At 38.0% G+C, this 12868-nt stretch overlaps 1 protein-coding gene across 24 annotated transcripts in view; it reads right to left on the bottom strand.

Annotated features, from left to right (window-relative positions):
- Positions 1–1678: 1678 nt before the first annotated feature.
- The window catches only part of LOC139979730 (BRISC complex subunit Abraxas 2-like), a 39698-nt gene continuing 28508 nt past the window's right edge, over positions 1679–12868 (bottom strand). For 17 of the 24 annotated variants that reach the window (XR_011797286.1, XR_011797293.1, XR_011797287.1 and 14 more), the window contains 5 exons: positions 11439–11533; positions 8617–8748; positions 7250–7334; positions 6535–6655; positions 1679–3858 (listed from right to left, as the gene is read on the bottom strand). Coding sequence is in view for 1 of the 24 variants with exons in the window: in XM_071990790.1 (XP_071846891.1) it covers positions 3788–3858; positions 6535–6655 (192 nt within the window). In the remaining 23 variants the exon portion in view is untranslated. Of the gene's footprint in view, positions 3859–6534; positions 6656–7249; positions 7335–8616; positions 8749–10108; positions 10132–11438; positions 11534–12868 lie in introns of those variants that run through there. The other 7 variants (XR_011797298.1, XR_011797308.1, XR_011797301.1 and 4 more) reach the window with 7 other exon arrangements.

Below are 12868 nucleotides of genomic sequence, written 5' to 3'. Positions count from 1 at the left end.
GCGCAAATAAAAATTGTCAAAATTTGACCCAAAATCGATTTCGCCCAAAAGACGTAACAGGGAGTAATCGATGCTCAGGTGCACAAATCTGCAACTCCCAGGTCCATATCTGCTTCCGTTCGGGAGATACGTGGTCCCAAAGTACAAGATAGAAATACGTGTTCTTTATAAGTGTACAAATTGGAAAACCCCCTCTTTTCAGCCTCCTCTCTTGTCCTCTCTGAAACACCCATCGACATTAAAATTAGACGTGGAGTAGAAGACACCCTTGTCTTTGTTATACACCAATTTCGTGTAATTATCTGACCGGGAAAGGCTGTTGTCTATATGATTTCTATTTTTGTTCATAAATCATAAATCAGGTTTTCTTGGCCCCCCTGCACGTCCACACACAGCACCCAATTCCAAAATATTTCTTTTATACGTGATTTGACTGCTTTGAAATCACGTATCACTGGCAAAATGCGTCGAGCGCCCTCTCGCGGCCTCGTTTTTGGTCAGTTTTTAACTTCAGAGGAACAATAGGAGAGCGAAAAACTTTTAGGACGAACAAAGGTTTTGAAATCTTTTGTTCGACCTAAAAGTTTTTCGCTCTCCTATTGTTCCTCTGAAGTTGAAAACTGACCAAAAACGAGGCCGCAAGAGGGCGCTCGACGCATTTTAATCTTTTTTTTTAATCTTTTCCTTTTTGAAGTAGAAATATTAGATACGAGCACTCTTTTTCAACAGTCACTGTGGCGCAGTGGTTAGTGCTCTGGACTGACAAACGCTCTATCATGAGTTCAAACCCCAGTGAAGACAGTTTTCCTTTTACTATTCTTATATCTCTTTCCTTCCATTATGAACCTTAAATATTAGAAACGAGCAATAATTCTCATCAGTTACAGTGGCGCAGTTGGTAGTGCCTGTACCTGGAGAGCAAGACTAACTCCTTGTCTAGGGTTCGAACCCCAGTGAAGGCAGTTTTCCTTTTACTATTCTTATACCTCTTTCCTTCCATTATGAACCTTAAATATTAGAAACGAGCAATAATTCTCATCAGTTACAGTGGCGCAGTTGGTAGTGCCTGTACCTGGAGAGCAAGACTAACTCCTTGTCTAGGGTTCGAACCCCAGTGAAGGCAGTTTTCCTTTTACTATTCTTATACCTCTTTCCTTCCATTATGAACCTTAAATATTAGAAACGAGCATTATTTCTCAACAGTTGCTGTGGCGCAGTGGTTAGTGCTCTGGACTAAGAGAGACAGACATCACACTGTCATGAGTTCAAGACCCAACCAGAGTCTTTTAGTTTTCTGTTCTTTGGAGTAGGTGGAAGTATAAAGGTAAGAAACGAAGGTTACTTTATTGGGAACCAAAATGGTGTGATCGGTTGTTCCATCTGCAATGATACTGAGCAGCATGGGTTCAAGCCCCGGTTGGGCCGGTGAATTCTGTAAAAGGAACTCGTCGGTACCCCCTCCCCCCCGACAAGGCTCCCAAGCGGCACCCGAGTTGGCTGCCCCCCCCTCCCTGACAAGGCTTCCAAGCGGGTGAGGCGAGTAGGCAACCACCCCCCTCCCTGACAAGGTTCAGTGGAGGTGTTTATATTTTACAACCAACAACCAGATCTTTAAATATTGGAAATGCATCCTAAGGTAGCTGATAGACAAAAAAAGTAGGCATCACAAGGTCCCTGGTTCAATTTCAACTCATGCTCTTCTTTTTTATTCTTCCAGTGAAAGCACAAGTTAAAAAAAACTCACCATACATTTTTCACATTTTCTCAGTTTGCAGCTTACATGTACAAAACAACCAAAACTTGCAAATAAACAAACTGTGTCCACTTAGTGACAACAAAATATTGCATCTATATCAAACCCCCCAAAGAGAGGAGTTTAAGCATTCTCTAGACAGGGGGCAAAGAATTGTGATTTTCTTGCCGTATAATTTGCACAAAATCCCACTTTACTATCTGACTGATGTAGAGTCAAGTGAGTTAACATTTGTTCAAGAATTAAGTGAGAACCAGAAATGATCTGACAATTCAAATCCCTGGACCACAAAACATGTACTAACTCACTCTTTGGACATCAACCTATTCAGTCACTGATAACGTTTTTACAGTACATAAGTTTTATGGCCAAAAGTGGATTAAAATCCAGAAAGAACAGTCTTCCTTTTATGTGAAATATAGACCCATAGATGTTGAATATGTATGAGCATGGACATTACCTTTTACCTTTTTGGAGTTAGCAAATCAGCTCTGCCACCAACCTACCCCTTCAATACACTGAAATATTTTCAAAACCAAAGCCATCTAGTATATATAGACTACACAGAAGAAGGCAACTTTTCAGACAGCCTGTTTACCCCCTTTGGACTCAACTAGTGACAATTACTGCCAGGGATCACTTGAGGTGTGTTTTAAGATCATCAAACACATGATTACCACTTCTGAAGCAGATATCATTTACCTGATTGACTGTTTTATGCATTTTTCAAGGTTACTTCAGACCTATCTGTAATTTGGGCCACTTCACAAACTAAAACTGAAGTTGACCAAATTATGTTCACCAAAAGGAAATGATTGCAATGTCAGTGGGGGCACCATCATACCAGGTGTGCGATTCATCCGACCTTAACTTTTGGAGTTATCAAGATGGTCAGAATTTGACCCTAAGTGACCTTTGACCTCTTCATAGAACATTCAGTTCTTGTACATTTCTGAGCATGAGGATAATCGCAGCTTTGATTTTGAAGCTATGTCGACAAGGATTTCAGGCTTTTGGCAGCTGATGACTCCAAGTTACATTTGACCTCAAAGTGTAATGCTAAGTGAGGGGGACCTACCACCTAACTATGACACTCTACCGATGCTAAAGATGTTCACCAAACTCGACTATGAGGTTTTTGTATTTTGGCCGCTGATGACCTCAATTGACCTTGACTCCGCTAAATAACTGGAGCAGCCAAAGAATTCAGTGCTGTAAATTTACATCCTAATTTTCATGAAATTCATGCAAGATATGCTTGGTGAGTCATCCCATTTACAAGTTGGAACATCACATAAACATACGTTTACCTGCGTACATACACCTTTAGCTTCCTTTTTGCACTTTGGCTAGGAATCAATCGAAGATTCCTGGCATAGGATACTTATAAATTCCTCTCTTCTGAATTTACAGACTCTTTAGGCATTAGATTATCTTTTAGCATCATCACATGACCATCCTTAACGAAAAACCTTTCATAATTTCCATCTGTTAATCTGAGAAAATTTTCAACAAGATACCCCTGAAAATAGCACTTTGAAAACATGCAAGAGAGAAAAAAACACCGGTATTTTTAGGTGCAGGGCAGAGATGGTCTTATGGTATTGCAGAAGTATTCAAGACTATGCATGAAATATAGATAGATTTCTGCAGAAAAAAGTGTTTTAAGTACAGCTTTCATAACAGTATTCTCCATTTTATCTGTTGCTATTTCAAGGGAAAAAAACTGCATATCCTTAGTGCTTCAATATTTACACACATGGTCATACAAAAAAAAAAGTAGAAAAGCTTACATATATATATATATATTTATATATATATATATATAAAATGTATATATATATCTTTTAAGAAGCTGCAATATCGGTGGCTCAAAAAGTTTGTGATCCTGAAAGTCCGAGACTGGCAGGACTATCTGGTAGCTGAATCGAATCACTTTCCGATTCTTCTTCAACTTTAGTCCTATTTCTAATCCTTTTGGAGGAAACTTCCATCGGCTTGTCTCTTTGGATTGATGAAGCGTTCCGCACGTCGCTACCAGAATTGGAACGAAGTCTTCTGGAGGTCACTCGGGAGCTGTTCCATGGTGGACACCATAGGTGGTTCTGTCCATAGAAGAGTATGAAAGAAAATTACTAGATAGGAATACACAAGCCATTTAGACGAAAGTACTGTACTCTGCATAAAGTGTGGATCATGCATGTTACATTTAAAGACTCGAATGAGTCAACGATAGCCAATAATTTTAAGAGCGAACACGGATTGCTTTGGGTGATGGGAGGGGGTGGGGGATGAACACTCTCTTGGTGGGAGGGGGTCAGAGCCACAGACAGAGATGTAAGAACATTTAATGATTTCCCTAACTTATGTAATGTCAGAAATGTCAAATATTTTTTTAATTTTTTTATAACCCATCTACTAGTAAAAATGTCTAGTATTGTTGTATCAACTACAGTAGTTACAGAATATTATTATAAAATGTGAAAAAAAAAATTAAAAAAAGGAATATACTACAACATGAAGGCCAAAAGTATTCGAGTTGCAATAGAATTTCAAGCTATATTACAATGGGAAGACATGAAGGAAAACTTCATAAAAAAAATGACTTTAGAAACAAACCTCAGTTAATTTGTTTTGAACCGTTGAAAAACGTGCTATCAGGCCAGGTTGGATTTTTATGCCACTTTTAATTTTTGAGGGTACAACCCTTTAATTTGCCGAGGTTCATCAGTTTAGAGTGACAAGACTATTTAGTCTAATACTTTAACCATTTAGCTCAGTTCCTCAGATCCAACACAAAATCACAAAAAGAGTTTTACCTGTCTCAAATGACATGTTTACAGTGGTAGTACAAATTTGTCAACTTTTGGATAGATGGTGTTTAATTTTTATTCCATGGGTGCAAGGGTGTTGTTGTTTTAATATCAAGTTTAAGGAACATGCTTTGGTTGAGTGAGTTATTAGAATGTAAAGCAATGGGTTAACATTAACATTAAAGCCTGTACTAGAAGAGCTGATAACATCATGAAGTTAGCCTTTAAAGGAATAAACCGAAGGTTTAGCATATTTTAACGGTGAATAGCTTGGAACTGGATCAGCAGTGTATGAGTGTAAAATCTCAAATTAACCTTGTTCTGGTGGACTACGACATTATTGTGTCTAAAATTCAGCCTACATTTGTCATTTAGGTAGATACTGAAGAAGTGACGGATATGAAGTCATGCTGTCGAGGAAGGAAACTTTCTTTTACAATTTTATTAATTCTTATTCTCATTTCATTATCTGACAATAACACGGACGGAGAAATGTACTACATCTCAAACCAACCCATAATCAGAAAGCAAAGCCATAATATTAAAGTGGAGGGTGGAGTGGAGGCAGTAAGTAAGTGTTTACTATTTTTAATACATATGCTGAAAGTTTCTCCATTTTGTTTATCATTATATTGATGATAACACTAGAGTTTCTGTTAATGGAAAGAAAATGCCCAATATCTTTGCACTTGTGTAGCAAGTCAGTCAATTTCATAGCAAGATTCTCTCAGGTAAATGGAGCAACAGAGGTTCGGAGAGGGTTTAGTGGTACTGGATATGTTTTTTGGTGGGGTTACAGACAAAATCTAAGAGATGGGAAATCTAGGTCCCACCCTTGGCTGCATCCAAAACAGCAAAATACTAAGTAACTGGGTGTTTATTTACAAATAAATAACAGGTCTTTAACTGAGATGGAGAACAACACACAATAACTGCAATGTCCCTAAATATTCCACCAAGACCCACCCCCCCCCCTCTCCCATCCTCCCCAACCAGTTTTCTCCTAGTCTCTTCATGTGTAGGGTTTCCGCAAAGATCTGACCCGACCCAACGTTAATATTGTTACACCCTTTTCAAGATTTTGCTCCAAATATATTTATATTTATATCTCTGGGATTATAGGAAAAAAATTATCACTGCACAGAACAAAGCCTTATTTGTCAAAACAAACGTGACACAATGCACATACAATTTAAGGAAAACCCCCCCCCAAAAAAAATCATGCCCAGTTACATATGGCAAAACTAATGGCAGGTATAATATTGTTTCCAATACACTAGTAACTGGACAGCTACTTTCATGATGGGTAAAAAGAGCAATTTGCTTTGCGTTAATACTTATTCAGTTCTAGGAAAAAGGGAAAGAGCTTGTTATCCTTACAATATTCACCAAATGTACTTTACACTGAATCTGAGGACAAGGAAATAAACTTGATGTATTCTTTAACGTTCAGAAAATTCCACTCTCCTCAACTCTGTTGTACTCCATCCCCTTCGGTAAGACTGAATATTACTAAGTGATATTTCATCACGGTTAGGGATACTTCTTTCCGGGGGTGGGGTGGGGTTGGCGGGAGCATAAAATTTAACAACTGCACTCATTCAATACAAAAACTTGGTATCAATTCCATTTAAGTTAGGTAACATCTTCGCTTGCGAACTACCATAAATAGAACATTTTAACCAAATTTAAACTTCCCTAATTTATGCTTGACACTCCTGCTGCACGTGCTCGGGTTCATTTAGCAGCGAAGTAAATCTTTGTACGCAAGACAGACTCATTGGTTAGTTTTGAAAAACATTCAAACTTTCTTCGCACATGACCATATGTGTGACCAGCTCACAAACAATAGTCCTACAACCCATTGTCTCCAGCATACTGCTACCAATAATTTATACAATGCGAGCATCATATCCATCTTGTACCCTCAACGTAACAAACCCAAAAGGAAGAAACTTGAAAATGTACCTGGCTCTTCCTCCTTCTGTACGGCTTTATGAGATTGAACGACCCTTTGACCTAGCATCTTGATCTCTGCTACCAGTGTCTTCACGGAATCCTCTGATTTTACTATGCTGTCCTTCAACGTCTAAGCAGAAAGATGGATTAATAATCAATCACGCAAAGATGGATTAGTATTCAATCACGCAAAGATGCATAAATAATCATCATTGCTTACAGATTTCTCTTTTGTTATATAACCCACAGGGGAAATGAATTCCACCCCACCAAGATGGGGAATATTTTCACTTTCATTAAATGACTAGTTAACTTTTTCCCCATAAGGTCTGTTCATACCACCATCTCTTATGCTATTGTCGCGTTACAGGAGCAGACGCCACTTACTCTCTTCGTTGGGATCTGGGTAGGAGTTGAAATTTAAGCTCCAAGGAATGAGCTGGAGCTTGTGGATTAAACACCAAATGTTTCATCCCCTACAGCAGTGGGTAGTTTCACTCAACATTCTATTAAGCACGAAATGTAGTGTAAGCAATGAAACTTGAAATTTTCAATAGGTTACATGATGCTGCATGTTAGTCACAATGTAACCTTGCATCTAATGATACTAAACACCAACAATGTTAGGACAGCCCTTGAACAAAGCAATTAAACTTACATACTAATGAAACTATACTCAAATTGACTTTGAATGATCCATTAAGTAATAGTTTTGTCATCTCACCTTCATTCTGTCATGGATTGCTTCATTAGTCATCTTAATTCCTTGCACACCTTGAAGGTAGCCATCTTTATCAATCATATCTTTCCTGTCAAGAAAAACAGAAAAGAATGGAACTTGCCTAATAAACTTCCTTGTTATGGGATCTTAGCATCTATTACGATTAAAACACAAGACAAGATGGCATCTTATCTCTTCTATGATGGAATGGATCTACTATGAACTTTGACCTTGACCCTTAAGTTCTAATTTAAAATTTGTCCAATTATAGTCTACATATTTTGTGGTTTAATGACTTTTTCCAACATACTGACAAGCAGAAAATGGCTAGTTTCTGGGTATTTGACCTTTCACCTATGACATTTATACCAATCACTCAAGATCAAGTTTACAGTACATGGTCAGGCACCTACGCACCAAGTTTGAACCTGATCGGACTAACAGTCTAGGACACACTCTTTTGCACAATTTAGACTAATTTTAACTTTAACTCAATTGACCTGTTAACTACAAGCCTAAAAAGCTAAATCTGTCTTGTTTTAAACTTTGTCTCTTCATTCTCTACATATAATGTGGTTTAATGCCTTTGTCCAACAAGTTGGCATGCAGAAAATGGCTAAAAACCAATTTTAGATTTCTTGACCTTCGACCTCTTTGACGTCATCAATCACACAAGCATGAGTTAACATGGTCAGGCACCCTCCCACCAAGCTTGAACTTGACAAGACTTTGGGTCTAGGAGGAGTTTGCGACATACTTAATTTTGCTCACTCACTATCAAACATACACACATCCACCCACCTGCCCACCCACGCACGCACACTTACTTACTCACTCACATTTCTGATGTGGGATGAAGTACAATATCTCATCTCCCTATACATTACATGAAGTGAGGTGAGACCAAAACAAACTCAACACAAGGTCACAAACAGTTCTGCTTTACAGCAAGAAATAGAAAGTGGTGTACTTTAAAATGCACCGTGCAGTTTTCAGTACAGTCAACTGTTTAGAGTGTAAATTTAAAGATCATATCGTTACAAGCAGCTTATTTTAGCCGCCCACCCCTCCTCCACTCACCCCCACCCCAAATAGACTTCTATTTACCTTCCAAATCCTTTACAACTTGAGATAGTTTAAAATGTTGTTTCTAAGACACATCGTTACCTTTCAACCAGTTACATTTATGGTAAGTAAACATTCAGTTTGGGATTATCCAATAACTTGCCTCAATAAAGTACATTGCATTTACTTTTCCCAGTCAGTTTCTTATTTTTGAATTGTTTTACAAAAGAATAAAACATAGATAATATGTTGCCAGCTGACGAAACCTTGGTTCAAATAAAACATGTTTAGAGAGTGAAACTTACTTATGACTGGTTAAAATGTCCCTGTAACTATCGCTACCACTGGACTCCGTGTTCAGAGATGAGCCATGCTTGTACTCGGACTGAGCCGTATCTCCTAAATTTTCTATAGCAACCTTTTGTGGGGAGAATAAACTGCAGCGGAAGATGAAAGAAAAGAGAACCAACAATGTAGACGGACAGAGGGTGAAAGAAGAAAAACCAAACACACTCCATGAACGTAAGAATATGTACGTCAGGAAGCAGGTCGATGGCAAAATACCTCTTGCGGTAATGAGCTTAAATATCATCCATCACTGATAGCAATAACTGCGGTATGCCTTTTAACCCTTTCAATGCCTTAGGTGCCCTCTTGATCATCCTACAACTTTATCATATAAGTCAGGGCTCTAAGACTGTCCAAAACTCCAGCGAAATTTGCGCCAAGAGCCAGTAAATATTGAGCAGCTGCAGGAAATGTTAAGGTTTTGATGTACAGTTTTAAAAAAACCACTGAAAGAAAAGTTGCTCTTAAAATTCTGTCAATTCTACATGTTTTTTCTCACTCTGGAAACCATGCCCCTCGGTGCCTTTTCACAAGTGTATGTAGATAGCCTTGTTTTCCTACTAAAAGTACAAAGTTGCCGTAGTGCCCTGCCATCTCAATGAAAATCAAAGACAATTTCTAATTCTGTCCCTCGAAATAGTGGTTGTGCCCCTCCGGATTCTTAATGAGAGTACATTAATAAACTGGGTACTTAGGTAAAAACTGCAATTGCTGATTTAAGGCACCAAACTGCATTAAATAAAAGCTTTCAATATATAAATATCTCTGCAAACTACTGCTACTGCTATTTCTGCCACATACAGTAGCCGGATAGATTTATAACAATCGAGAAAAAACATCGAGTTATAAAATAAAAAAACACCACCTATGTTGTTCTACTCCACCTTTTGACCTTTTGGCATTAAGTCAAATTCCCATGTTGACATTAAAAAAATATGCCTCCCAATAATAAAGTTGGTGTGATTGCCATCAGAAATGTTTGAAAGGATAATTTCTAATCAATATGGGGAGTTTTCAAGCCACAGCAGCGCAAAGTTTTGGTATTTTGTGGTTTAATCATTAAGTGTATTAAAACCATAAAATACCAGCGTTTGTGAACAGTATGCGTTACAAACTGTTTCACCTTCAAAGTGTCCTGGATGTTGAAAAGCCCTGATTTTGTCGTAGTATGTAGGCCTAAGGATACTTAATTTATCAATAGAGTAATATCATGCTAGTACACTGTTGAGTTGGAAAATCAATGTGAGCAACCATTTCTTGTGAGATAACGTGTGGTGTGTGTGCGGAAACATGTGTACCAAAAAATATCAGGTTTTTTTTACTCATCAAGTAAGATAAAGAAAGTGCTTAGTATTATTTTCTTCCAAGTTTGGATTTAAAGTTATCACTTTGACGTCTGCATGACTAGCAATACATATTTCAATGTTCAATTTGGAATATTTTACTCACATTCACAGCATATCAGCCAGCGACGTAGCCAGGAATTTGAAAGGGGGGAGCACTTTTTGAGATTGATAAGGGGGTCCTTTATTTGTAACATTAAGCATCATAATACTTCATGAACTATTGGTTGTGAACTGTGATATGTATGGTAAGTATCTCCTGAAATTAACAGCTGCATTTATCATTCTCCAAGCTATTTCATGTATACAATTTGAAGCTGTGATAAACATCACCACCAGTTCCATGCTTTAGTTGGTGCAGTATCAATTATGTTCATATTTCTGTAAAAGGTTCTTAGCGGGGACCTAACACAGATAACCTTGTAATGATTTTGATCAGCATCACAACTGCTGATTTAGTACTCTCACTTGTATGTACTGAATGTTCCCTTGCATCATTCAATAAATAACATTAGGAGTGCAATGCAAATGTCAGAATGTAACATTACACAGGGTCAAGCTACAAAACTACATAAATAAGCATTCACTTAAAGGACTAGATACAGTAGATGTGCCAGTCATACTGCCTATAATGTTCAAAGGGAAGTAGAGTAAAATTGACACAGGTAAAATCACAGTGTTAAATCCAAATCTTTCAATTGATCTTTGCAGATCAACAGAAATAATATATTTTGAGAGAACTTGCCATTCCATTATACATATGCAGGATCTGTAGCAATACATTGTTTCTGATGACCCCCCACCTCCCTCACCCCCACCTCCCCCACCCCCCTAAAAAAAAGACAGCAAAAGTTCATTCCATATTTAGGATGAAGAAATAATTTTTGGGAGATTCTGACAAACTGATTTACAAAGTCAGGTGCTCTCCCATGAAAAGGTTCAGGTACTATTTCCTTTAAAGTTTCCTCTAAAAGGAAGTCAGTATACTTAAAGAGTAGTATGAATTATTGGTGCAAAATGGGCAAGGAAAAGGAACAAACAATAGTGAACCAGACTTGCACAGTCAATCCACAGGAAGTATCTGCCGCACTCAGCTTTTGAGCTTCCAATCTAGATATATCACGCTTAAATGGTGGGTATTACAAAGACATATACATACACATGAATCAAGATAACAGCACTGGTTTATAATTTCATCTGAAATGATTTTCCTTTTAAATCTCTCTTCATGAAAATATCAGTCACAGCAGTCGGTTGAGAGAGATGTGCAAAGTCTGGATGTACAAATCAATAAAATAAATCAGCAAACTACGTGACTTGCTGCCTCTTTAACCATGACATTTACTTTTTGTTATTTTTATTATTTTTATTATTACAAGTACTGTTTATTAATTGTTTACTATTGACTATGGCTTGACAGAATCCACACAACTTACCCTGATTCTCCTTCCCTCTGTAACTGTTAACGATTCTTTTGCTTTTGGTAGTCAATAGCAACAACAGGGTTTCTGGCCTTGTCAATGGAGGAGGGCTGTTTGAAAATAAGGGAGAGTAATTAATAGGTTAGGAGAAAGCCAGCTTTGTGAATCATTGCATTATAAAACCAGAACAAAATACCATCAATATAAAGTTTTGATGACAGTTTCACTGCATTTGAGTATTGATCAACTTCAACGAAAGCAAAAGCAAAAGAAACAGTTACTCAAATGTCTTACAAAAGATTTCAGCTCAGTTGACTTTGCTATCATCCACGATGTTTTAACAGGTGTTGGCAACAGAGTTAAGGAAAACTTGGGTCAAAGGCTCCAAACTTTTTGAGTTGTCTAAAGAGCCACACTATAAAAATTGAAAACATTTTTTTCCCCTTTTTGATTCCTTGCGAGAGGCAAAAGGAATCTATGTGATGGTGTGTGGACACTTGGGCTTGTAAACAGGATATCTCAAAGAGGTGTGATGGTGTGTGGACACTTGGGCTTGTAAACAGGATATCTCAAAGAGGTGTGATGGTGTGTGGACACTTCGGCTTGTAAACAGGATACCTCAAAGACGTGTGATGGTGTGTGGACACTTCGGCTTGTAAACAGGATACCTCAAAGAGGTGTGATGGTGTGTGGACACTTCGGCTTGTAAACAGGATATCTCAAAGAGGTGTGATGGTGTGTGGACACTTCGGCTTGTAAACAGGATACCTCAAAGAGGTGTGATGGTGTGTGGACACTTTGGCTTGTAAACAGGAGCCTCAAAGAGGTGTGATGGTGTGTGGACACTTCGGCTTGTAAACAGGATATCTCAAAGAGGTGTGATGGTGTGTGGACACTTCGGCTTGTAAACAGGATATCTCAAAGAGGTGTGATAGTGTGTGGACACTTCGGCTTGTAAACAGGATACCTCAAAGAGGTGTGATGGTGTGTGGACACTTTGGCTTGTAAACAGGATACCTAAAAGAGGTGTGATGGTGTGTGCACACTTCGGCTTGTAAACAGGATATCTCAAAGAGGTGTGATGGTGTGTGGACACTTCGGCTTGTAAACAGGATACCTCAAAGAGCTAAAAGATTATGTCAGGTATATGAGAGACTGGCAAGGAATCACTAAGTCATTTGACTTTCTGTTTTTTTTCTCTCTGGAATTAATATTTTCAGTGTTTGACCTTTGGACTATTGACCAACACAAAGGACAAGGGTAATGTTATACAAGAAGTATCACAAACACTTTGGAGTTTGTCAGTCCTGTACTGGTGGATGATAGAGTCCTTCATAGTCATATTGAGCTATAAAGCCATGTATATGTTTTTTCATACATAGCCTACAGCTTACTGGGACTACATCAGAAATACATTTTCTGAATACTTCAGATAATTAGTCCAA

The sequence above is a fragment of the Apostichopus japonicus genome, chromosome 14, assembly GCF_037975245.1.
Source record: "Apostichopus japonicus isolate 1M-3 chromosome 14, ASM3797524v1, whole genome shotgun sequence".
NCBI classification, from domain to species: Eukaryota; Metazoa; Echinodermata; class Holothuroidea; order Aspidochirotida; family Stichopodidae; genus Apostichopus; species Apostichopus japonicus.
This window is presented reverse-complemented; position numbering and strand designations above follow the sequence as displayed.